At 40.9% G+C, this 27,939-nt stretch overlaps 1 protein-coding gene across 4 annotated transcripts in view; it reads right to left on the minus strand.

Annotated features, from left to right (window-relative positions):
- Positions 1-27,939, minus strand: part of ralgps1 (Ral GEF with PH domain and SH3 binding motif 1) — a 259,497-nt gene that overhangs the window by 50,404 nt on the left and 181,154 nt on the right. For all 4 annotated transcript variants that reach the window (XM_060931718.1, XM_060931716.1, XM_060931717.1 and 1 more), the window contains one exon: positions 6,376-6,513. In XM_060931718.1, coding sequence (XP_060787701.1) covers positions 6,376-6,513 — 138 coding nt within the window. The remainder of the gene's footprint in view (positions 1-6,375; positions 6,514-27,939) is intronic.

Raw genomic sequence — 27,939 nt, forward strand, 5'->3', positions numbered from 1 at the left:
TAGTGCCAACTCCAGGTGCATTCGGAGATTGAACCGTGCAGAACTGAGCGGTGGGCTGGTGGCGGTGGAGGGCAGATGCAATGTGCTTTGAGCTCTTCATGTGAGACTCTAAAGCGAAATGACCTATAGTGGACAACTTGAAGGTCTTTCGACAAACACAGCATCTTGCTTCAACGTCGCTTCCAGGAACCTCCCTCACCCAATCACGATATCTTTCATCTGAAAGCCACTGCTGATTAAAACGACACTTCCCCATGCTGCGATTCACGGAGTCTCCTCTCCACCATGGACTCCGACGATTGCGCCGGCGCGAAAATGTATCAATATTGTTTTTTTCTTTGCGCATACTCCAAGAAATTCAATGATGTTATGCAAAACCCACGTTTTCACATCGTAGAATAGTATGAGTAAATTTAAGACCTTTGATTAAAAAATTAAAGACTTAGGCAAAGCAATTTAAGACTTTTTAAGGCCTTAATTTTGGAATATTAAATTTAAGACTTTTAAGACTCCGCGGCTACCATGTTCTAATTTTGGTTCTGTACATTACCACAATGAATTTTGAACAAAATTCAAATGCAGTTGAAGTTCAGACTTTCAGCTTTAATTCAGTGGGTTGAACAAAATGATTGCATAAAAATGTGAGGAACTAAAGCATTTTTAAACACAATCCCTTCATTTCAGGGGCTCAAAAGTAATTGGACAAATTAAATAATTGTAAATAAAATGTTCATTTCTAATACTTGGTTGAAAACCCTTTGTTGGCAATGAATGCCTGAAGTCTTGAACTCATGGACATCACCAGACGCTGTGTTTCCTCCTTTTAAATGCTCTGCCAGGCCTTTACTGCAGCAGTTTTCAGTTGCTATTTGTTTGTGGGCCTTTCTGTCTGAAGTTTAGTCTTTAACAAGTGAAATGCATGCTCAATTGGGTTGAGATCAGGTGACTGACTTGGCCATTCAAGAATATTCCACTTCTTTGCTTTAATAAACTCCTGGGTTGCTTTGGCTTTATGTTTTGGGTCATTGTCCATCTGTATTATGAAACGCCGACCAATCAGTTTGGCTGCATTTGGCTGGATTTGAGCGCACAGTATGTCTCTGAATACCTCAGAATTCATCCGGCTGCTTCTGTCCTATGCCACATCATCAATAAACACTAGTGACCCAGTGCCACTGGCAGCCATGTATGCCCAAGCAATCACACTGCCTCCACCGTGTTTTACAGATGATGTGGTATGCTTTGGATCATGAGCTGTACCACGCCTTCGCCATACTTTTTAATTTCCATCATTCTGGTAGAGGTTGATCTTGGTTTCATCTGTCCAAAGAATGTTCTTCCAGAACTGTGCTGGCTTGTTTAGATGTTTTTTAGCAAAGTCCAATCTAGCCTTTTTATTCTTGAGGCTTATGAGTGGCTTGCACCATGCAGTGAACCCTCTGTATTTACTTTCATGTAGTCTTCTCTTTATGGTAGATTTGGATATTGATACACCTACCTCCTGGAGAGTGTTGTTCACTTGGTTGGCTGTTGTGAAAGGGTTTCTCTTCACCATGGAATTTATTCTGCGATCATCCACCACTGTTGTCTTCTGTGAGTGTCCAGGTCTTTTTGCATTGATGAGTTCACCAGTGCTTTCTTTCTTTCTCAGGATGTACCAAACTGTAGATTTTGCCACTCCTAATATTGTAGCAATTTCTCAGATGGGTTTTTTCTGTTTTCGCAGCTTAAGGATGGCTTGTTTCACCTGCATGGAGAGCTCCTTTGACCGCATGTTTTCTTCACAGCAAAATCTTCCAAATGCAAGCACCACACCTCAAATCAACTCCAGGCCTTTTATCTGCTTAATTGAGAATAACATAAAGGAATTGCCCACACCTGCCCATGAAATAGCCTTTGAGTCAATTGTCCAATTACTTTTGGTCCCTTTAAAAACAGGGTGGCACATGTTAAGGAGCTGAAACTCCTAAACCCTTCATCCAATTTTAATGTGGATACCCTCAAATGAAAGCTGAAAGTCTGGACTTTATGTCCATATCCATTATATAACTATAACTTGAATAGGTTTCAGTAAACAGGTAAAAAAACAATTTGTGTCAGTGTCCAAATATATATGGACCTAACTGTATATATTATATAAAAAAATCTCCCCCTTATCAAAAAATTCCCGTGCAGGGATTGGCCAAGGATGGCTCACATGACATAAAATAGTTCCACCACTGATTAAGCAATGCATCTCATGACGCCAAAAAATGGATATGGTGAGAGTCAGGCATGGTGTATCCTGGATATACCATGAATTGACATTACAATTTCAAGCTACACGGGTGATTTATTTTAACAATAAAGACAGACAAAAATAGAAGTCATTAATGCCATTGAAACAAAAGCATCAACATTGCAGCCAGGGGGATTTTCAACTGAACACATTAAAGTAACCACACAAATCAATAGTTTTAACAGCTTTCTGATTTTGAGAGTCAGTAATTGTTTTTATGTACTGCTTGGTTGCGTTTTCAAATGTCAAAAATAACAGTTTAGCAACCGACCTGAGTCACAGCTGTGGCTCCATGAGCATTTCTGTGTGTAGATCTACATATGATCATGCCAGGCGAGTCAGGCAATAGATAAATAAATAAATAAATAAATAAATAAAGATAGATAAGGCTTTAAAAAAAGTGATAGCATGGTACATTGCATGTGCGCAGGTTGAATATTGCTCCGATGTAAACAACAAACATGGCTGTCTCCAGTGAGTTTATGCCGAGATTCAATCTCCTAGATGAAAGTTAAAAGTTAACATGTTTAGTTTGGAAATGTTTGATGCGGGATATAAATCATATATTTGGGGAAAACATTTACTGAATTATTTAGCTCATTATTTGCTCATTTTTTTCATGTGAAAGTGTGTACATTTAATGAAAAAAAACCACACTTGAAATTAAAAAAAAAATGTTGTTGCTCAAAAATGTAAAATACAGGGTGTTTAAAAAAATTGATCTCTCAATCAATCAATCAATCAATCAATCAATCAATCAATCAATCAATCAATCAATCAATCAATCATTTACATCTCAAATAATGTTAATTTTTTTTGGAACACCCTGCAGTTTCAATTATTAATTACCACATTATATATGTAATGCTTAACGATGATACAATATCAACATATTTTACAATATCAACATAATTTTAGGTGGTTAAAAACAAACACCATGCGATCTCATTGACTGAATTTAGCAACTACTAATGCCTTTAGCAGTTACAGTACGAATGCCTATAGCAATTACTAATGCCTATACTGAGGATGTGCATTGCAAAGACGCTCTAAGCAAAGTTGCTCTTAAGACTCCTTCTGACGAGTGACTTTGGGAAAACTATGTACAGAGACAATGCTCATTGCTTAAGAGCATCTTTAAACTCGCTCTTTAGCTCTAAAGTGCAACATTATTGGGAAACCCACCCCAGACCTTGCTGTTTCAGTGATTTCAGAGGGGACTGTAGATCTTTGTTTAGTCCAACTCAGAAAAGTTTGGGATGGTATGGAAAACGCAAATTAAAAAAAAAAAAAAAAGAAAGCAGTGATTTCTAAATTTACTTTGACTTGCATTTCATTGCAGACAGTATGAACCCAAGATATTTCATGTTTTGTCTGGTCAACTTTATTTCATTTGCCCCTGTCCCAACATTCCAAAGAAAGTTGGGACAGGGGCAATTCAGGGTTAGTAATGACATAAAACAATTAAATAATGATGTGATTTGAAACGGGTGATGTCAATAGGTGATTGTAATTATGATTTGGCACAAAGTCAGTATCCGGGAAAGGCCTAGTCTTTGAGGAGCAAAGATGGGCTGAGGACCTCCAGTTTGATTGAAATGTTTAAAAGATGACATACTTCAAAGAAAGATAGGAAGGGATTTGGATATTTCACTCTCTATGGTGCATATTATCATTAAACCATTCAAGGAATCAGGAGGAATTTTGGTACGTAAAGGGCAGGTGCACAGCTAAGCTCTCATGATCTCTGATCATTCAGATGGCACCTGCATCAAGAACCGTTATTTATCGATAGCTGATATAGCCACATGGACTCAGGATTACGTTGGCAAACCTTTGTCAAGCACTACAATATGGAGTTACATCCACAAATGGCAGTTAAAACTTTACCGTGTAAAAAAAGAAACCTTATATTGACGTGTCCAGAAGCACCATCAACCTCTCTGGGCTCAGAGGCATCTGGGATGGACCATCACACAGTGGGAATGTGTATTGTGGTCAGATGAGTCAGTATTCCACATCTTTTTCTGTAAGAAATGGACACCGTGTGCTCTGGACCAAAGACAAAAAGGACCACTGAGATGCTTATATGTGTTTTTTGAACATCCCACTCTAGATTCAATCCCCCTTTGTTGTTGTATACAATTACTTCCACTCTCCTGGGAAGGCATTTCACTAGATTTTGGAGTGATACCGGGGATTTGTCCATTCAGCTTCAAGACAGGTCAGGCACTGATGTTGAGTGAGGAGGTCTGGTGCTGAGTCAGCATTCCAGTTCCGTAGGGTTGAGGCCAGGACTCTGTGCAGGCCACTTCAGTTTTTCCAGACCAACCTTTGCAAAATGTATCTATACGGCCTGTGCTTTGTGCACAGGGACATTGTTATGCTAGATCATTTTTGGGCCCCTTAGTTCCCGTGAAGAGAAATGGTAACGTTACAGCACACAAAGGCATTCTATACAATTATCTGCTTCCAAATTTGGGGCAATAGTTTGGGTATGAACCACTTACAGGTGTGATATAACCTTGAACATTTCCACTTTTGGTCATTTAACAAATCAGAACTGAAATGGATGTACCTGGGGTTATATTCATGAATCGACATAAAATAGCCCATAATGCTGACATGGAGGGAAAATCTGTCAAGTCTGCAAAATTATTTCCAGTTCAAAAACTGAATGACGATTTTGGATTTGTGACTGCATAAGTAACCATTGCTGTGAAACCAGTTCTGGTGCAACCAGCTGCCATCATCATTAAAGCAACATAATTAGTTGTCTTGAGTACACCTGTGTGCAAGTGAAGTGTCACATGACCTCAACTTAATTATAAACCTGTTTCTGAAATGCTCCAGAGTATGTTAAAGAACACATTATAAGAAAGAGCTTTCAAAACAAGTCAAAGACAAATTTCTAGAAAATCATCTGTTAGGGTTCAGTTCTTAAAAATACCCCAGGATTTTAAACATCTTTGAACATCCTATGGTGCACCATTAAAACTGAAAGAATATGGCACAATCATGACCATTCACAGGAAAACCATAACTCTGACACTTCACAAAGCTGGGCTTTATGGAAGAGTGGCAAGGAAAAATCCAAGAATACTGCTAAAGCTATACTCAAAGTCCTTCCTGCACCATTCATGGCGTGTTTGGCAGCACTGATCTCCGTTTCATAGCCCTCGACCGCTCGCCTATATTACATACAGTAGCTAGGGTTACAGTGGTCCTGCTACTAGTGCTACAGTAGTGCTACAGCTACTAGTCCTCTGGTAGCTGTGAGAGTTTGACTCCCCACTTGCATCTGTATTACAGCATGCTTTGCTAGATGGCAGTAGGCACCATTTTTATGATGGTCTTTGGTATGACCCAACCGTGAGTAGAACTCGCAATCTCCCGATCGAGAGGCGGACACGCTAACCACTAGGCCACTCGCCGGTAAAGCTACACTGGAATAGTTCAAATGTAAAACCTGAATGCATTAGAATGGCCTAGACCTCAAAATGATTGGGAATCTGTGACAAAGATACAGACTGAAAATTGCTGTTCACCAACAGACTTCATCCAATTTGACAAAGCCTGAAGATTTTTGCAAAGATGAATGGGCAAAAAAAAAAAAAAATTCATGCTCCAGATGGGCAAAGCTCGTACAAACATATCCCAGAAGACCTGCAGCTGTACTACAAGTGGTTCTACCATGCCTTGACCAAGAGGGATAAACAGTAATGCAGACAACAAATTTCTCCATTTTTCTTTAACTAACATTTATTTCAGAATAATGTCAGATGATAAACATATCGTGCAAATGAAAATTTCAAGTACATTTTAATTCCAGGTTTTAACACTACAAAATATGTTCAAGGGGACTGAATACTTATGCAAGGCACTGTAGATCAGGAGTAGCTAAATAATAAACAAAAACATTTTATAATGTTGCCTAGAAACAACAGGAAAAAGAAACACAGGTAATAGTTTTCTTCATGGTTACTCAGTGGGTCCCTTCTCCTGGCATTACTGATGGTCTATTGTGCTCCATCACAGTTGATTCTTATTTTTAAAATACAGAAAATATAAACTGCCATAACGTATATGTGACTGACCGTAGTTACAGGACACCTGAAGGTCGGAGATGACCCGGAGAAGATTGTTCATCTGATTGGTCCTCTGCTCAGTCTCTATGATGCTGTCGGTGGCTGGGTATGCGGAGTCGATATAGGTCATATCAAACAAATAAATTCCTGAAAAATAAGATATGGAAACAAACAATAATTTACATCTTACCCTGAATTAAAACTTTATGTAAATTCAGATATGTTAAATACATATTTTATGATTCCCAAAACCAGAACATGACAGTTCCTCCCCCCAATATCCATGCCAAATGTGGGGTTTAGAAGTAGGGAAAGGCAACCCAGCATGCAGGACAGTGATGGCTGAAAGTCTGTTTGTGCCCTGTTTCCCCTTCTAAAGAATGGAATCACCCCTGTAATTAACAGCAAGAGATAACATGCCCCTTAAGGTGTAGAATTACTGACACTCGAAAAGGGGACTAGTGTTGTGCAGGATGTGTCCATAACCAGGACCGGACTGGTTTAAAGTCTGATGTGAGAGACAAGTCAGACAACAAATTGCATTTTCATCTTTATTATTCTGTATAATGTGGCTAATTAGCCTGCTTATATGAGAAGGGGCAAATGAGACAGTCATTACTGTCAAAATAAAAATGCTCTCGCTTGTATCCAAGATTTGTATCCAAACATATCTACTAATTACTGACCTACAGTAGGGGAGAGCGGGGTAAGATGAGCCAGGGGGTAAGATGAGCCACCCCCTGTTTCTAAGAAACAGTAAACAAATGTGACCATGTGACCACATTCAAAGGGGGGCGGGACCATTTACTTACACTTGTGGAGAGGAGCACCACATGTCAAACTAGGTGAGGGAGATATTTATAAAAATGTGTTTTTGTGCTTTCTAAGTCAATTCCATGTTTGTCCACAGTGAAGGTGATTTAGAGAAGACAAAAGGAGAATAATATTTAGACACATTAGGGTTAAGTTAGTGGCTTTCTAAGCTATGATATGAATGCTAATAAAAATAATTTTGATTAGCCTAATCCCCTTTATTAGCATTTTTCTACAAAATTGTGGCCACGGGGTAAGATGAGCCATTAGATGTGGGGCAAGTTGAGCCACTGGCTCAACTTACCCCATTGGTGGCTGAGCTTACCCAATATGGATGACACTTAAGTTTTCACATTTGCTGGTCATATATGACAACAACAACAACAAATAAACAAACAAATAAATAACATGTTAATATAAATAATATGTTTAAAACGTTTTTAATAAATAAAATAATGCCCTCTGTTATTACAGGTGTGCATGATGCCACACTCATACAAAAGAAAAACAGACAGGGCCGCACAGTCCCGTGCAGTTTTGGAGAGAGCCGCAGAGGAAGTCAGGAAAGGCAGGCCTGTTCGGGCTGTGGCGAGGGATATGCATTTGGACAGGATGACTCTGACTAGGTTCATTGAAAAGATAAAGAATGGAGAGGTAGAGACAGGTTATACCAAGTTGGTGAAAGTGCATTTCTTCATTGGCCAGATAATTAAATTGGATGTCTTCGAAATAGAGGCAAGATTTCTCAAAAGAAGCCGGTCATGCCATGGCTCTGCAAGAAAGCCAACCTTTGTCTTCAAAGAGAAAGATGAGGCTGTCCTGTCAAGACAGGATATTGTGAAAAAATTGCCCCGCCCCTTTACTGTTGGGGAGACAGCACGGAGGGAGAGGCAAATGGTGTTCCCTTGCAATTTGAACACTTGGAACATTGAATAATGATGAAATGATTGATGGAATGATTGCTGCATGTTTTAGCAATGTTTTAACCTACTGAAAGAAATAAGATTTTTTTGGCACTGCTCTACTGTTTTAGTAATTTCTATAATATAGTATATATCTGGCGGCACGGTGGTGTAGTGGTTAGCGCTGTCGCCTCACAGCAAGAAGGTCCTGGGTTCGAGCCCCGGGGCCGGCGAGGGCCTTTCTGTGTGGAGTTTGCATGTTCTCCCCGTGTCCGCGTGGGTTTCCTCCGGGTGCTCCGGTTTCCCCCACAGTCCAAAGACATGCAGGTTAGGTTAACTGGTGACTCTAAATTGACCGTAGGTGTGAATGTGAGTGTGAATGGTTGTCTGTGTCTATGTGTCAGCCCTGTGATGACCTGGCGACTTGTCCAGGGTGTACCCCGCCTTTCGCCCGTAGTCAGCTGGGATAGGCTCCAGCTTGCCTGCGACCCTGTAGAAGGATAAAGCGGCTAGAGATAATGAGATGAGATGAGATAGTATATCTCTCATTCCCTCTCTAACCATCCCTCTTTCTATCTATCTACGCATATATCTCTCTCTATCCATCTATCTATCCCTCCCTATCCCATCTCGTTCTATCACCTCTCTCTTCATCTCCCCTTCTCTATGCAACGGCCCTATCCCCCACTTGATTGACTTGACTTGATTCATTGATTGCATTTCTAATAATAAAAGTTGTTTACTTTGTTAACCTAACATGATTTGTGTTGGCTCAGTTTACCCCACACAGTGGCTCATCTTACCCCGTGCATGGGGTAAGTTGAGCCACTTGACATTTTTTTTTCAAGAGGTAATATCACTCTAATCATAAGAGCTTATCAATTGTTTTTTGCTCAGATAGTAACAGTACACTTTGAAATTTGGTATGGTGTGTAGACTGGAAGCAAAAATGGCTTTAACATGTAGTTATGATGAAAAATGTAAAAAGTGGCTCATCTTACCCCGCTCTCCCCTATGTGACCAAAGGAGCATACTGTGCAGCCAAAGCATGTTCTAGCATGTGGTATAAAACATACTGCTTTAATGTTTTCAGTATAGTGTTTAGACTGGTTTTGTGGTACAACAAAATATTTCATACCTGATACTGTGTAGAACACCACATTCAATGCGATGAGTAACATGTCAGTATTCAGTCCAACCCAGGCTGCCACCATTTTTGAGCTTCGATGCATGTGAGGTTTTAAAAGCTAATTATGATTCAGTTCCAGATACTGCCGATGCCACAGTTGAACTGTTGAATACTTTTCAATTGTCAGTTCACTGTCAGAATGGAAAGGTCTCTAGCTATGGCTGCAAACAGAGTCCCTATGCTCCTTGGATGTATGGCAGGATGGAGAATCAGCTTTGAGATTCACTTTGCTGAAAAGCGAGAGCTTTCACACCGTATAGGAGGATCCGCAATTTCTGCTGTGCTATACCTGGCACCAGACCATCTACACACCTAGAAAGAGACTCATCAATTTCTTGACTTCCAACTTTGCTTATCAGTCATTATTGGGTATGGATCTTTACTATTAACAGGTTCTTTAAGTTATGACTCTTGGGTCAGGCTCTAAATCTGGCAGTTGCACATGCTACTTTGGCATTAGTCAGTACAGTCAGTGCAGAGAACATTCAAACTGAAGACTGCTTCTCTAAGATCACCCATGCTGAGGCAATAGACACATGGCTGCTGTTATTCCTCAGCTTCCAGGGAGCTTAGACATTGGCTGCACAAGGATGAACCTGCAACATGGCTTGTTAATCTAAAATTGCATATAGTGGAAACCAGCTAACTTAGATTAGATTAGATAAAACTTTATTGCTTTGAGTGGGTTCCCTCAGGGAAATTAAGATTAACTTGGCGGCTAACCACAAGGAGTGGACGTTACTGCAGGATGCATGCTAGTGAAGTCAAGCCAACTTCACAAGGTCAGTGGTGGAGAGCATGGTATAGTGAAGGAGAACTGCTTAATCATACTAGTAGCACATATTTACAGGCTAGCAGGTCGCCAGATGGCAGGCAACATGAAAAACTCAGAGTGCTCTGGGAAAGCACACTTACTGAGGGACTGAGTGTTGTATTGAGCAACAGAATAGTTTATAGCTTACTCATGCACAATCCAAACTAATGAGGCAACCCAACTCAAGCTAGTAGCCATGGAGCTCCGGCAGCCTGGGATGACAGGAGCTGAAAGGAGATGATGGGGAAAAAGGAATCTAAGCTGCTATATCAATATTTCCAAGGTATACATGAGCTTTAACATGTCTGAGGTCACAAGAAAAAAAGTGATGGCCATATGACTATGGTATTTACATACCATACAATGTTATATGGTCATTCTGTGACTTTGTTGGAAGGTCTTGGCCTGCATTCCCACAAGCACAAGAACATATCAAGGTGATTCTCCATGCCCCTGGTAATGAGCAAAGGTGAAATCATGTTGATTGAATAACCCTGTTGAATAAGATTTTTACTTAATTTTTTGAAGTGTTTGCTGTGAGTCTTTTTTCTTTCTGTGTCAGCGTTTAATCTACATTCTTTTTCATCTTTTCTACAAATAATTTTCCACCATCATTTTTATTTTGTTGCATTTTCACTTTCCCTTCTTCCACATTTTAATTGTTTTTCAGAGCCAAAGACTGCAAGTTTTACCTTCCTGTGCAAAGACAGCAATCGGAGGTCATCTACATCAAATCTGCCTTAATATCAACAGATCTTTGATTAAGGTACGTAAAATCATAGCACACATTCAGCTTGTTCAGCGTGTTGAGTGCAGGATGTTTAGTTATTCTTCCTCCCTTGCTAGTAATAGCTTTATTTGTGGTGCGTGTATTAATTAGCTCTCTGACAGAGAAAATTGCAGCTTTAGAGGTGTGCATGCAGACTCTAGAGAGGGTTAGTGAGAGTGAGAGCAGTGTAGTTTCTGCAGGGGAAAATCTGCATGCCTTACGTGGAGTTAGCAATCCCTCAACTCCAGCATTGGAGCTCTCACAGCGGGGCGAATGAGTGACAATTCAGCAACATAATCGCAGAGCCAAAACTACCACTGAGGCTCGCCCATGGGAGTACCACTCTTCTCCACTTCACATGTCTAACAGGTTTGCTCTCTCAGTGAAGCACCCCCTGAAAAACCTGAAAGAGCTCTGGTTATAAGAGACTCTATCTTATGGCACGTGAAATTAGCTAGGCCTTTGGGGCACCAGCAGTTTTAGTTGGGTGCATACCGGGAGCCTGGGTGCCAGACACAGGAGGTAATCTTCGGGTCTTAGGCAAGTATAGGTTTTCAAAGATAGCTATTTCACATATGAGGTAACAATATATATGCCTTAGTCAGTCTGAGGTTACTAAGAGTAACTTTGTAGAGGTGTTTAAATTGGCAAAGGTGATGTCGAATGCTGTAATATGCTCTGGCCCCATCCCAATGCAGCATAGAGATGTAGCTTACAGCAGGTTATAGTCACTGAATTGCCGGTTGTCCAGGTGGTACTTCGAAAACAATGTGGGCTTTACAGATAATTGGAGTAGTTTTTAGGGGAAGGCTGGCCTGTTAGGGTCCCACTCAGGAAGGTGCTGCTCTCATTTCTTGAATTATAGCTCATAGTTTCAGAACAGGCCTAGTTAACGTGTGACAATCCAGACCCAAGGCCAGGAAGCAGACAAACAGGCTAAACTGCTTCTTTGTTTGCTAGCTGCACAGAGTGATCACTCAGGTTCCACTATGGCTACATCCACACGACAACGGCAACGAGATGTTATTTAAAAATATATCGCGTCCAAATGGGCAACAATCAGTAAAATATCAGGTCCATATGGCAACGCAACGCTTGCTGAAAACGATGCAATACACATGCCACACCTCTAGGGGCGCTGTAAGACGGTCCCTTCGGAGACACCAGAACAATAGAAGAAGTAACGACGCATGCGCATAAACTATTATGCGCGAGACTTCATATTAGCCACAAAGTCAGGAAAATCTGTTTGTAAAATTACATTATAATGACCAAATACAATGAAAAGTATTTTTCCAGTCTCACCTGTGAAAGGTAATCCCATGTGATCTCGTTTGGACAGAAAACCTGTTGGTACAGTTAAACGCAGCTAATCTTTATTCTCCGCTTTGACCTATCCAAAATGGCGGCGAGGATGACGTATGATTCTATGCGGAAGGCGGCGTCTTCAATGGTCCGGAATAAATTGAATGATACATGTTGATGGATTAATTTGTTGTTTCTCACCTGTGAAAGGTAATCCCATATGATCTCGTTTGGACGGTAAACCTGTTGGTACAGTTAAACGCAGCTAATCTTTATTCTCCGCTTTGACCTCTCCAATATGGCGGCGAGGATGACGTATGATTCTACGCGGAGGGCGGTGTCTTTAATGGTCCGGAATAAATTGGATTAATTTGCTCCTCTACGCCCTTTTTGAGGAATGTATTGTCGGACTTAAAACAACATCTGAAGAGGTGAGATCGCTCCTTTTTTCCCCTATTTTTGCTGGCGGGATTGCACCATTACACAATAAATATTCACAGTGAAAATATTTTGTAAGCGCGTTTCATGAACCAAGTTATAGGATTTGTTGACAACTCGCATCGCAATGAGAAGATCATTGGCACTACTGGTGTTAAGAATCAGACCATTTCATAAATGAATATTTTGCTGTAGAGCTGCAGTGTTTGTACAATTGCATGTTTTTGCTTCACTATTACTGTCACTATTCTGCTTGTTGCATTACTACTGTGAACTAACACTGAACATAATAATAATAATAATAATAATAATATCCAAGCTCGTGTTTCACTCTCACTAGTGCTCTGTAAGGCTTTTTCCTGGTGATATTCGTTACACTTCTACCCGGCGTGAAGCACTCACAGTCATGTGGTTGTGACGTCATCGTAAACAAATCCGTTCTACTCATCCAGACGACTTCACAACGGCAACATTGCCAGATCTTTCCACTCTGGAACCCTTTCTCAAAAAGATTGCGTTTTGGGCACCCAAAACGCCGGTGCCGTGTGGACGCCAGGCCTAAACGATAAGCAATTGTATCGGAGTCACCTGAATCCGTTGCCGTGTGGACAGGGCCTATATCGAAACTGTGTCTGGTCCTCAAGCTATACAAAAAAAGTATAAATATTCATTTTGTTCTAGTAATCTAATTAATATAAAATTAGATCATACTGACTGTACAGCCACTGCCAGAACCTTTGATCTAAAGGTAGGACTCTTAAATGTTAGATCTCTTATGTCTAAATTGCTAATTGTTAATGAACTTATTATTGATCAGTAGTTTAATGTACTGTGTTTAATGGAAACATAAATAAAACCAAATGAGTATGTAGCTTTAAATAAAGCTAGTCCTCCTGGATAGGGGAGGCACAGTGGTGTAGTGGTTAGCACTGTTGCCTCACAGCAAGAAGGTTCTGGGTTCGAGCCCAGCAGCTGATGGGGGCTTTTCTGTGTGGAGTTTGCATATTCTCTCCATGTCTGCATGCAGACATCCCAAATCTCCCGGAAGTTCCAGGAATCTCCCGCATATCGATAGCGGCTCCCTGATGCCCGCAAATTACATACAATCTCAAGGAATCTAGAGCAAGCTTCAGCCCGAACCGACCAGATGCAAACTTGTGTACGTTACAATAACAGGCCCACGCAGCCTGTGGCGTGGCGGCACACTATTGAGTAGGATAGAGTGCGGTTTATGACGCAGCCAATTTCACAACGTGTATTTCCGGTTTAAGAAAAAAAAAAAAGTGTATGCGCATGCCCTCTGGTGGTTCATATGTGTGTGCGCACGCGCTTCCAATGTGGCGGCAACGGCGCGTGAGGCATGTTTTCTTCCGGCTCTGCGTGCGCTGTTTGGCCAAAGCAGTAGAGAGGAGAAGAGCTGAACCGGCCGCCATCTTCCGCGCACTTCTCCCTCTAACGATGATTCAGTCAGTCAGTGCAGAGGAGCAGGAGCATCATGACAGAAGCATAGTGCCGCAAGAAATGAAAATATAAGACACATTTTACATCAGACTACACAAAAGTGTACCCTTGTCTGATAAGAGTAAGGAATACTCTGGGTGTCCAGATTCAATCAGTAAGGAGCTTAATATATGGCACATTGTAGTCATCATAGTTTATGGGCTGGGGGCAGCTATGAATCTGAGTGATTTCAGGTATTGTTCGTCTCCAAAAGGCCACCCCAAAATCCACCAGAATGCAGGAAATCACATCAACCAAATCCAACATTTTCTGGGGGAGTACCCCCGTACCCCCCCACCCCCACCTCCAAAAAAACCAATTCCCCAAAGGGGGGGGACCTCCTTGAAACAAATTTTGTCAGGTTGGGATGTCTGCTGCATGGGTTTCCTCCGGGTGCTCCATTTTCCCCCCACAGTTCAAAGACATGCAGTTAGGTTAACATGGGGCAGCCTTGGGCTGAAATGCCCTTGAGCAAGGTACCTAACCGCCAACTGCTACCCTGGTGCTGTAATGTGTGTATTCATTGCTTCAGATGGGTTAAATGCAGAGGACGAATTTCACTGTGCTTATGTGTGCATGTGACAAATAAAGGCTTCTTCATCTTCTACAATTATATACACCAGCCTTGTCTAACTGGCAGAGGAGGAGGTGTCACAGTTATTTATAATAATTATCATCTAGACATAACACAAAAACCTGGTTATAAATTCAATACATTTTAAGTTGTTCATACTAACACATGTAGCCACAAAAAATAAGTCTACCCTGTCAATTTTGTTACTTGTTATTCACAGGCCTCTGGGGCCATATTCTGAATTTCTGAATGTGTCGATTTCATCTCAGACCTGGTCATTTCCTTAGACAAAGCCTTAGTTATTGGATACTTTAATATTCACTTCGATAACTTAGAAGGCCCTCTGAAAACACTGTTTGTGCCCATTCTAGATTCAGTAGGGGTTAATCAGAATGTCACAGGACCTACTCATAATAGTGGTCACACTCTTGATCTAATACTAATATTCAGATTAAATATAGTCACACTTCCACAGCCAGAAGTTACCAGAGATCTCATCATCTTCAAAATATGTCTGAGCAATAATACATGCACCTTGCCACACTACTGTGTCAAATGTACAGTACATTCACATCAACTACTGCATAAAGTTTCATCAGTATTCTCCCAGAGTTATCAGCTTTGATTGGCTCATCATCAGACCCCATATAACTTGATCAGACAACTGAATGCTTAGAGTCAATGTTCCCCGAATGTAGCTCCACTTAAAAGAAAACTGATTAGAGAGAAAAAGCCTAGTGCCCTGGTATAATTATTACAGATGCACCTTATAACAGAACACTCGAAAATTAGAACATATATGGCATCAAACAAAATTGGTAGTATTCTAATATGCATGGAAGGAGAGCCTCTTGAAGTACAGGAAAGCTCCTAGTGCTGCTAGTTCAATGCATCTCTCCACCCTAATAGAGGAAAACAAAAATAATCCGAGATTCTTATTCAATACTGTAGCAAAATTAACTAGGAAAAGGACCACCATTGACACATGCGTACCTGAAATATGCAGTAGCAACTATTTCATGAATTTTTTCAATGACAAGATTGAAAATATCTGACAAAATTTCAAACTACTAATTTAAGGCCAAACAATTTCGGTAACCCTGTAGTTACCAACGTAACCATCAGATCAGCAGGTAGAATTTTTTACTCCTCAGAGAAATTGAACTTCACCAAGTTCCACATCTTCAACTTGTGTACTCGAAGCCTTACCTACATGACTCTCAAACAGATATACCAGAAGCAATTGAACCTCTTCCAAAAATTATTTTTTAATCGGGGTTTAAAAAAATTATTTTTTAATTTTTTTAATAATTACAAATTATTTTTTAATCGGGGTTTGATAACTACTAGTTTAAAGGATTTGGGCCAAATCCTTTAAACTAGCAGTTATCAAACCCCTGATTAAAAAAAAAAACTGACCTTGACTCCTGTTGGCTGTTCAATTATAGGCCAATATCAAACTTCCCATTTATCGCCAAGATCCTACAAAAAGCTGTGGCACAGCATTTATGCTCATATCTACACAGGGATAACATCCATGAAATGTATCACTCAGGATTTAGGGCCTCTGCATGCTCTTGTGACAAGGCTTTCGCAGATAGCTTTTCACAGACGGTTGTAATTTATCGTTGAGCGGGGAGTAATAGGCGTGCGCGATGTTATTCACCGCCACAACGCAAGGGGGCGCGAAGTCGCTAGGAGTAGTTGGTGGGTGTGGTTAGTGGAGTGTTTATCCTCCGGTTACTTATAATGACTAGAACTGGAGTCGTATAGATGTACGTACTTCCTCACTTCCTCGATCAACCGCTCTTCGTGCTGCTCCATCCTCGCTCGTGTTTTTAAAAATGGCGGTCGTGAAAACAAACCAAACCAGGAAAGTAGGGAAGCAGAAGTGCATGTACAGCGGATGTAGAGTGGACCAATCAGAGCCCTCTTGTCTGCGACGCTGTCTGCGAGGCTTCTGCGGTGGTCACAATTTTTGGGAGGTGCGCGCAGAGCGTCTGCGAAGGTGGGGGGGGCTACGCAGACGCCATCTGCGAGGACTGCATTGTCAGCATAAATTGGCCTTTAGACCTCATCATAGCACTGAGACAGCACTGGTTAAAGCATATACACAGAGCCATGGCCTCACTTTTTGTTTATAAATGCCTTGACACCTCAAGAATGGCACAGGAATAGTTTTAAGCGTTAACAAATCTAATATAGTAATTTTTATGATTAAAGTGAGTCATATAGGTAGCGGTCTGAGTGAATGACCTCGACGTCCGTGATGTCACAGCAGGAAGTCCGTCGGTCTCATCGCTATTTCCGCTATACTAAAACACAGAGCTGACTGCAACTCCGATCCTCCATTTTGAGCTAATTTATCACCATGCCATGTAGATGTGTTGCTGGCGGGTGCAGCAACATGACAGAAGGTGGATTTACGCTGCATTCATGGCCCAAGAATGTTCAAACTGCAAAGATTTGGACACGTTTTGCGAGTTGTTCACGGGCGCATTGGGCGCCTACAAAGTGGTGTCTCCTCTGCTCTGCACATTTTACTGAAGACTCATATGAGACCTCTGATCTGTTGAGGAGCGTTGGCTATAAGCCTGTACTGAAAGAGGGTGCAGTATCAATTAAATAAAACTACAATAAAAAGAAAGTATTTATTATTTATAAAATTTATTTATTTATTTTTTTGAAGGAAAGTGAGTTTAGTTGCACCAGTTTTCCCGGAGTGAGCCGAGGGTTGTTGGTAAAAACCCGGGACGGAACGGGATGTGGCATATCACTCGAGCAGTGACCTCCCCGCGGTTGTTGCTAAAACTGGTGACCTCCCATTCCATCCTGGGTTTTAGTAATTGCCTGAGCCGAGCAGTAATGGCGGAGTACTCAGTAATGGAGAGAATGGAGAATGAGTGGAGCAGCAGTCTTATTTCTAAACTGGATATTGCTGCAATCTCGCGCTTACATGGAAGAAGTGAATGAACTGAGAACTGAACGAACAACTGAAAGTCAGATTGTTTCAAAACAATCAGCCTTCAAGAAGTGAGAACACAGACGGGTAAGCTCCAACTCTCATTTGGATAAAAAAAACAACAAAAACACCACACTGTTTACCTGCATTTAGATTAATGCATGTAACTTGTATTGTGTTTAAGTTACCGGTATAAGATAATTTAATTTGCTTCAGAATGTGATTGTCTCAGTTCATCTGATTATTTAATTAGCCTTTTATGTTTTATCAGTGAAAATGCATGCATGTACATGTATGTTGCATAAGTTATAACACCTATCCTGTTTTAATGAGAGTCAACCCATAATCAATGAAGTCAAATCAGTCTTAGTTAAGCAAGTCAGTAACGGTATTTCTTACTTTCACCATAAATTAATATTTGTGACTTTAGTCTATAGCTGTAAAAGGCCTCAGCCTTAAAACCAGTTACTGCTGTGACGTCACGCACTCAGGGATGGCTGGCTCAGCGAGGCAGCTCAAATGCCAATTTTGCGGTCGATTTTAACTCTCAAAAAAATTTATATATATATATATATATATATATATATATATATATATATATATATATATATATATATATATATATAATTCCCATTTATGCAGCATACAAGAGTCAAGGATGGAGATACTATCCACTCAGAAATTTACTTAAAAATAAAAGTTCTGTGTATATCCTTTAAAGTAGTAAATGGCCTCTGATCAGGGCTGTCTCTCCCTTCTTGCATTGCTTGACCTTACTGCAGCCTTTTACACCACTGATCACACCATTCTCCTTGATGGACTAGAAAACACTGTGGGTGTCAAGGGAACAGCCCTCTCCTGGGTCAGGTCTTATTTAGGTGGGGTTTACATTAGACCGTATCAGCGGATCATCAGATCAACGTTTTTAAAACGATTAGCGTGCACACAGCAACGCCAATACACGATTCGCGTGCACACAACAACGCCAATACACGGATACGCTCAGCTCCGCAGGCATCCTGCGCTCCAAATCACTCCGCCCTGAACAGCGAGTGCCCTCTGGAGGGTGCGCACTCCGGCCCTGCGCAGCTCACAGAGCGCGCGAGTGAAGCGCACGAGCAGTGATTCGGGACTGAGCCGCTGTGTGTGTGATCCCAGTGCATATCGGGCATGCGCGTCACTTACCACTTGCAAGTGGAAGGATGGCAAGCCTAAAGACAATCATAACTACACAATGGGCAGTATTTGCATCAGTATTTGCAGTATTTTCATACTTTTATACTCTTTAATGAAAGGTGATACAAGGCAGAAGTCCGCGCCGTTTTTCAGCAGTCGCGTCACATGACCAACGCCAGCGAATCAGGAAGGTGGATGTCACAGTGACGTTGTCCAATGACGACGCCAGCTAGAGCTCAGCACAGCGTATCCGCGTATTCTCAATGTTTACACAGCACCGGACCAGACACGATCTGGATTGAATACGTGGACCCTGGCGGATTCCCGTTTCCCGGCGTTTTAATGTAAACGGACAGTGCATCCGTGAAGAAAACGAGACAGATACGGTCTAATGTAAACTTGGCCTTAACTGATAGTTATCAGTTTGCTGATTTTTCTATGCATACTAAGGTAAAGTTTGGTGTTCCACAAGGTTCTGTCTTAGGCCCATTGCTTTTTTCTTTATATATAGGTTACTTCTGGGTAATATCTGTAAGCATGGTATTAGCTTCCACCGTTATGCTGATGACACACAGTTGTATGTTTCTGCAAAGCCAGATGAGAGACACCAGCTTAATACAATTGAAGAATCTGTAAAGGACTCTTACAGATTAGACACTGAATACTTATTGACTTCTTTCTACTTAACTTTGACAAGACAGAAGTACTTGTACAAGGACCACATGCAGCCAGAAGTAGGTGTCTGATTACATAGCAACTCTGGATGGCCTTTCTGTTTCTTCACATGCAGCAGTAAAAGACCTTGGGGTGATCATTGACTCCAGTCTTTCATTTGAAACTCATATTGATAACATTATGAGGATAGCTTTCTTTCATCTCAGAAATATTGGTAAGATAAAAAATATTATGTCAGTGCATGATGCAAAAAAAAAAAAGTTCATGCTTTTGTTACCTTTAGGTTGGATTATCGTAATGCCTTTGTGTCTGGATGTTCCAATAAATACATCAGTTTCAGTTAGCTCAAAATGCAGCAGGAAGAGTCCTTACTAAACTAAAAGATATGACCACATTATCTCTATCTTATCCACATTGCATTGGATTCCAATGAAATTTCACACTGATGATAAAATACAGGGTGTTTCAAAAAATTTGATATTATTTGAGATGTATGTAAATATCCCAGAAACTACATAGTCTAGGCAAATGAAACTGAACAGGCTTAATGTTGAGCAATGTAAGATTTATTCCTCAAAATCTGAATGAGAAATTCAAAAGGTATGTGGATTCCATGAACAATTTCACAACTTTTCAATATGCGCACCGCCTGAGAAACAGACACACACAGACAGCCTTCTTCTTTGAACTTTTGGTGCCATGTCCAAATCTGCATTCGAGCGTACTCTAACACACAAAACACCTCTTTTCCAGTGAATAACATTTCTATACCTAAAAAGATAAAACATTAAGCATAAAATTTTGACCTGTTTCCACACATGCTGTTAAAATTTGAGGTCAACTGAACAAGAATTGGCGAAGTTATTAGATTGTGAAATATCAAATTTTTTGAAACACCCTGTACTACTATTAACCTATAAAGCACTGAATGGTCTCGTGCCACAGTACCTGAACAAACTTCCGGTCCTTTATGACCCGCCACTTGGATCACAAGGTGCCGGCTATCTGTTGGCACCTCATATAGTGAAGGCTACATCAAGGAGCAGAACCTTTTCTTACAAAGCCCCACAGTTATGAAATAGCCTTCCAAGTAGTGTTCGGGAATCAGACAGTCTCAGTGTACAAGTCTTGGCTGAAAACATATCTTTTTAGTCAAGCCTTTTACCTAATAAAAAGCTATTATCAAAAGAGTAGCTCTGGAGGGTCCTTAGGCATACTGCGTTTTGGTAAACTGGGATGTATGGATGGTGTCCTCCCCACTCTCACACATTCACTCAGGTTTGTTGATGGTGGAGCGGCTGGTTAATTTATGTCCCAGGGCTCCCTCATGTCCATGTTACCTTCTGGCTCTCCCTTTATGTTACGCTGTCATAGTTAGCCTTTCCAGAGCCCTCACTTGCACTCAGTGCACAAAATGTATACTGTTCTTAATCATTCTGTGACACCGGGTATACCCCAACAACCTGTGCCCCCCCGCCTCGAGTTACATGTCAATCCTGAGACACCGGTGATGCTGACCTCTTCTGCTCTTCAGACCTGCCTGATCCATCCTGATGCCCTACATCTAGCTGGAGTCTCATCACATCGCTCCTATGGAGGATGGCCCAATATGGACAGTTGAAAGACACACTTAGAAGATGGCTTTGGACACTTAGTTTTGCTATTTTGGCTGAGGACTACAATTGCCATGATAACTTTAGGACTGCTATTGTTATGTACAGTCTTGCACTCAAGTCTCCATCAATGAACAGTTGAGAACTTCAACAAAATAGACTTAATGCTAAAACTATCATGAATTTCCTGGTTGCACAGTTGTATTTTGTGACTATATAGGGCACAGTTATAGAAGTAAGTCATCTATAATCATGCTATCTGCCATCACCCGAGGATGGGTTCCCTTTTGAGTCTGGTTCCTCTCAAGGTTTCTTTCTCATGTTGTCTGAGGGAGTTTTTCCTTGCCACTGTTGCCACAGGCTTGCTTGTCAGGGATAAATAAATTTGTTAGGGATAAAATTATGCCGCTTTTCCACTACAAACGCGGCTGAGCCGTGCCGTGCTGAGTCGAGCTGAGCGGGGCTGTTGGAGTTGCATTTCGACTACAACCGCGCTGAACCGTGCTGGCTGGAAGTGGGTGGACACATTGGGTGGAGTTAGCGAAAGTGGGTGGACGTCACGTGATGTCGTTAAGCAGCGCAAACAGTGACATCAGTGACAGTGGTGGAACAAGTCAGAGCCGGGCCGGGGGCGGGGCAAATGACCGGGCCCTTTATTAAAGCTTATCATAACATCATTTTAGGCTACAAAAACGAAGTCCTTCAAACGAACATGTAACTCAGAAACAAAAAACATTAGGATACTGTACATGGCTCATAATAAAACATCAATAGCCTATACTGCGCACATTATTTGAAGGGCATACGAATGAGCGCTCAGAGGTTGCAACGGTGACAGGAAGAGTCAGAAATAAAAGGAGGGCGGTGCAAACCTCACTGAATGCACTGTGTTTACCAATTTCAACACTACGGGGTGCAACTATGTTATTTTGTACATTAAGTCCTTCAAACGAACATGTAACTCAAACAAAAAAACATTAGGCGACATACTGTACATGGCTCATAATAAAACATCAATAGCCTACTGCGCGCATTATTTGAAGGGCATACGACGAGCCTTGCGCTCCGCGAACTCGTCCACGATGCTCTGTATGTCACTGTACTAGGCTACAAAAACGAAGTCCTTCAAACGAACATGTAACTCAGAAACAAAAAACATTAGGATACTGTACATGGCTCATAATAAAACATCAATAGCCTATACTGCGCACATTATTTGAAGGGCATACGAATGAGCGCTCAGAGGTTGCAACGGTGACAGGAAGAGCCATGTACAGTATCCTAGTGGTCTTTTAAGCAGTAGTCTCACGACCCGAATAGTAAACAATAAACATGGAGGACATGGAGTCGTTAGTGTTGCTGGTCTTGGTGCTGTGGCTTGTTGTCACCGACAACGCCAACAGATACTGGCAAGAGCGTATAGATGAGGTGAGGCGCATAAGGCTTCAGAAATTCTCGTAATTCGTAATTCTCCTTCTTCCGGGTTTGCGGTGTTTACAGATCCCAGCGCGCTCGTGGGGCGTGTGTGGGCATGTGAGGACACTCCTCCTCACCAATCAGTGCACAGAGGAGTGTCTGCTCACGCCCCCAACCTCACTCGGCTCGGTTTGGCTCGCTTCAGCCCCACTCCAAAACGGTGCGAGTTTTAGGGGCTAAGCAGGGCTGAAACGAGCTGAGTCGTGCTGGTTTTTGGTAGTCGAAACGCGAGCCGTGTCGGGCTGAAGTGAGCTGAAGCGAGCTGAAAAAGGGTAGTGGAAAAGGGCCATTAGTTCATATGTTTACAGTCTTTTTTCTGTAAAGCTGCTTTGAGACAATGCCTGTTCAAAGTGCTACACAGATAAACTGACTTGACTTGGCCATTGAACTAATGTGATCAAATTTCAAGGAGAATATCTATTATAGAACTAATGGTTGACATTTAAGTTGACCTTGAAGGTTACAGAAATAAACGAGTATGTGTGTGTGGCAGTTGGTGGGTGGGGAGGTCAGTGGATGGCTCCATGCTCTATAAAAAACTCTTACAGATCAATTACAGAAATTTCTTTTCAGAATGAAAAGAAAAGGACCACCCAACAAACAGATATTTAAAAAAAAATTAAATAATATCATATAAAAGCTTGGTTTTCAATTCAGTCAAGTGGAAAAGTATATGCATGCAGTTTAACATATGTTGTACGGAAAAAGTTCAAAGTAGATGTCTGTTACGCATGTCCAGTTGACTCGGAGGAAAGACAGTAAACAAATCCATGGCATAATTGTGTAATTAAATAAATTCATAAAATAAATACTTCGATATTATGCCAGCAGTGAAATGAGTTTATAACACAGGGTTTGGGTTAGTAACAAGGTTCTAACACATAACTACTGAAAATAGTTTTACGCACTAGAAAAAATATTTCAGGCTGGTTTGAGTTATTAAAGTAGTTTGCCAACAAATGAGTCACAAAGAATTACCCTTGTTCCTGGTGACATAACTTGAAAAACATCATCCAACACACACCCACACACAATCATAAAACACACTGAGGGTTATGAAACAATGTTAAAAAAAAAAGATGGATGGTCTTCATGGAAGTGAGTGCACTGGTGACTGATCTCCCCATGGATTAGGAAAGAAAGTACATTTACTGACCTCAAGGCTTATACCACTACAAATATAAAAAATACTGTATATTTACCCTTAAGACACATCAACCAACTATACACATTTACATTGGACCAAACTTTAAGATCAAATAAACAGAATGATTTAGAGAAGATTTACACATTAATTATTGTCCATTTACTCATATAGAAATGCTTATACGGTACTAGAGGGTCTTACAACAGGGTTGTGTTAAATTTTTCTGGCCAAAGTAGCTTGGATCTTAAGATGTCTTAAAGTCTACTGACGGATATCCATCAGCTGTGATGTATTAATAACAATCTGAGTAATTTGATCACGTGACTGCTTTGGATCCAAGACTTGGATAGACATGACACTTGGGAATAACATACCCGTCAACTAATTTCAGAGTCCAGCCTCACAAAAACCCTTACTGAAGGCCAAAAAAAAAAAAAAAAAATCCTTACTAACTAAAAATGAGATAACTGTTATTTTGTCTGCATAATATATTGAAAAACAAACAAGGAAAAACTTCAGTAGCACTTTTTCCACATCATAATTCGCTATATGAAGTTCATGATCATGTCCATCTCATAATTCATTTCATGAAGCTCAAGATGAAGTCCATCAAATCAGTGCTCCTGATTGTACTTTGAGCCTGTGATCTTGTGAACCAATTTTGTGATTTAACATGGGGGAAAAAAGATATAAATTATCTGTTTTGTATATGTTAACTTAGCAGGAAATTTTAATATATTAATCTTGACATCAGCGAGCCACATACCTTAGCATATCAAGTTGAGTGAAGATGGCTTCTGCAGTTCCGATGTTGCAGACAGGCATGTCCAAAACCTCCCTTTGTCCAAAATCCTGACTAGAATTGCAAGTCTCTTCTCACATTTTATTTGTTTTTTTAAAGATTTTTTTTGGGGCTTTTTTCACCTTTATTGGATAGGACAGTGTAGAGACAGGAAATGAGCGGGGCAGAGAGAGACGGGGAGGGATCGGGAAATGACCTCGGGTCGGAATCGAACCCGGGTCCCCGGATTTATGGTATGGCGCCTTATCCACCTGAGCCACGACGCCCCCCTCTTCTCACATTTTTGATCATTTGATCAGCGTCAATAAAAATAGTTTTGTTTTTCAGTGGTCAATCACACTCTGTGTTGCATCCTGTGATGGGCATTTCTTGATTATTTGCATGGTTTTGATGCAAGTTATTTTCTTCGCAATTTCCTTTAATCAAGGCAGAGAGATGATCTGATATGGCAAGTGGTAGATTGTGTTGAGCAATAAAATTACTCAACACTTCGTCACAGAACATTTGATGGTGAATTCTGAGGGTTGGGTTTCACAAACAGTCATCTGCAGTCGATTTCCCTGGTGGAGATTTGATTTCATGTGTTCCCTGACATCGTAAACCCTGGATGCCGCCAGTTCCACGTTATGATTACATACTGTGCAGTGAGCATACTGTTCATCTTTTGCGGGAAAGATCAACAAAGTTCAGCTCATGATGGCGTGAAATGTTATTCGGTTTCATGTGGACGCTTGACTTTCGAGTACGATATCAAAAGTCTGAGCTTTCAAGTGCCTAGCAAACCTGGTCGCAGGAAGACAATAGCCGAGATAAGCAAACGAGACCTTCTGCCTGCGTGTAACAGTGGTTTCAGGTTCAACTGTCTATCGCTTGTTTCACACGTAATGTGCACTGTGACTACACGCAAGAAGTACTTGCAGAATAAAAAACATTTTGGCAAAAAACTAGGAATCTGCAAGACTATTAGAATACACCCATAAGGCTGACAAAAATAGAAAAATCCATAAGATTTATGGCTATTCCTTATAGGTCGACAAGTATAGATTATCAGAAGCCCAGCTACAAGTTTGGAATGCATAAATAAGAGGGGCATTTCATATAAACATTTACTTTGCATTCAAATATATCCCTTGAAAATCAGCAAATACTAATTTAGGAAAAAAAATTTTTTTCATAATTTGAACAGGAGAAACAGATCTGATCAATACATTTGGTAACTGAATGATTAAGCCTTGATGTTTGTACTTTATAAACTCAAAACTGCAAGTTGGGACCATTGCAGTAATGTTAAATCTGCAGTTGGTAGAACTGAGAAGAGTATGGATTTCAGCTTGAAAATTTGAAGCCGTATACTGTAAATTCCAGGTCCCTCCCCCTCTGCTAAGCTTCAGCCCAAGCGTCTCTTTTGGTGTCTCCAAAGCCCCTCCCCACAGAGGAGGCTGCTGTACATGCGGTTTGATGATAAAAACTGTTGTGAAAATGAACAGTACACCTAAATTTCACACAAATATTAGGACAAACACCAAAGTGATACGACTGCCCGGGCACTTTACAAAGATATTTTTAACAATTTTCAAATAAAACAATGCTAACCAGACACCTTAGCATCGGGAACAACCTAACATTTGCTGAACTGCAACATCATGGTAACATGAAATGTGTGTTAGAATGTGTGTTGGACAATCTTCCTGGCACTGATTGGTTATTTTCTTTCGGGCGCAGTATATTCTTGCAAATGGCATTAGGAGCACTAGGTTGAGCCAGAGAAGCCTGATTTTTTTTCATAGAATATACATGTCTCATGTACTACTGTCAGGACAAAGTGACAATTTTAGCAAATGACAACGTTATTTTTACACAGTTACATACTGCAGCTTTAAAATGTAACTTCAGCCCCAGTTCTGAGCCTAACTCCACCCACTGCATAATTTTGAAAAATGCAAAGAAGTGGGCAGGGCCCTGGGAGTGGGAAGGCATAGCTGTGTGAGGCAGGAGTTGCTCAGTGAATCTTGATCAGCATATATTTGAAATTGAGGGCGGTTTCACAGATTAACACTCGCTCAAGGGCGGGGGCTGGGAGAGGTTCTACCTCTGGTTAGAGGGCTTGAACATATTTCTTTTTAAATAAAAACTTTCATGACATACAGAAATACCAAATGGTTGCCTCTACGTCAGCGTCGGCCTTACAAGGTTCAGCATGATTTTAACCAGTAAATGGTGTTTTGAGCCCTTTTCAACCCATAAAATGCCAATTTTTATAAAAATGGTAATGCTGTCGATATTAACACCATCAATGATGTGTTTCATCACAGTACAGTCATATCATTTAGTTTCCAGCTCAAAAATACATTTGGAGTGTGCAATACCCTTTTAAAGGCCTAAGTGTTTGAGAAGAAAACGTACCAAGACCTCACTCATAGCAATAGTGGAAAGCTTGGCACCATTTTATTCATGATCAAAAATAGAACAGTTTAATATTAAGCCACAAATGCTGGAAGAAAATGGCACAACTTTAGAAAAGGAATCCAGGCTGGTTCAAGACAATGGTAAATGTGCTTTATATACTAGTGCATTTAAAGGGATGACAGAAAATGTGGGAATAGAGAATGGGGATGAAGTGTTTATCAGCTCTGGTAGATACAGTGTGCCACTGTTAAATCACCAGCAGCTAACAAGCGTTAGGAGTAACAATATTCCTCAGTCTGTAACGGCATGATCAGATATTTCCCTTAACATGATCATAAATCCTCCCCTAACTATCGGTGGAACGGTTACGCTGTCCAAGCGTCTTTACTAATCATGGTAAACAAGCTCAAGATGGCAATCCTGGAATGGGGGGGGGGGGGGGGGGGGGGGGAGATCTGAGGCTGGGCTGCACTTAGATGTGCATGTATTTGTGTCAGTGTTTAACCACAAGGTTTTAATTATGTGGGCCAGTGAGTCTGCATGGATAGATGTTCATCTCTCAACAAACAGATGGAGGGGGTTCTGAGACCTTGACCTATGAGTTGGCTGAAAATCATTCCAGTCGTATGAGTTCATGCAAGATGCTGGAAAACAGGGTATTTCCACCTGGCAGGACTATGTTCTACAGCAATAAGGAGTTAAATGTGAAAAACACAAGCTCAGAACATTGCCTTTATGCCATTCATAATACATTCTCAAAATCTTAACATTAGGTAATTCCTGCTACTAAAAGATAAATGACAAGAACTGCCTACATTCTTCAGTTTCTCATTGAGATCCAGCTCATGCACAAATACTGAAACTACAACACAGGAAGGGCTGAAAACAATCATAAGAGGATTGGGTAAACACTTCCATCTGACTTAAACGGTGCGTTTTACATGCATATAAACACACTGGCGTTTTATATATTTGACCGTACACTGCAGCTGATAGTTGATTGAACCAGGGC

Source organism: Neoarius graeffei, chromosome 10, assembly GCF_027579695.1.
Source record: "Neoarius graeffei isolate fNeoGra1 chromosome 10, fNeoGra1.pri, whole genome shotgun sequence".
NCBI classification, from domain to species: Eukaryota; Metazoa; Chordata; class Actinopteri; order Siluriformes; family Ariidae; genus Neoarius; species Neoarius graeffei.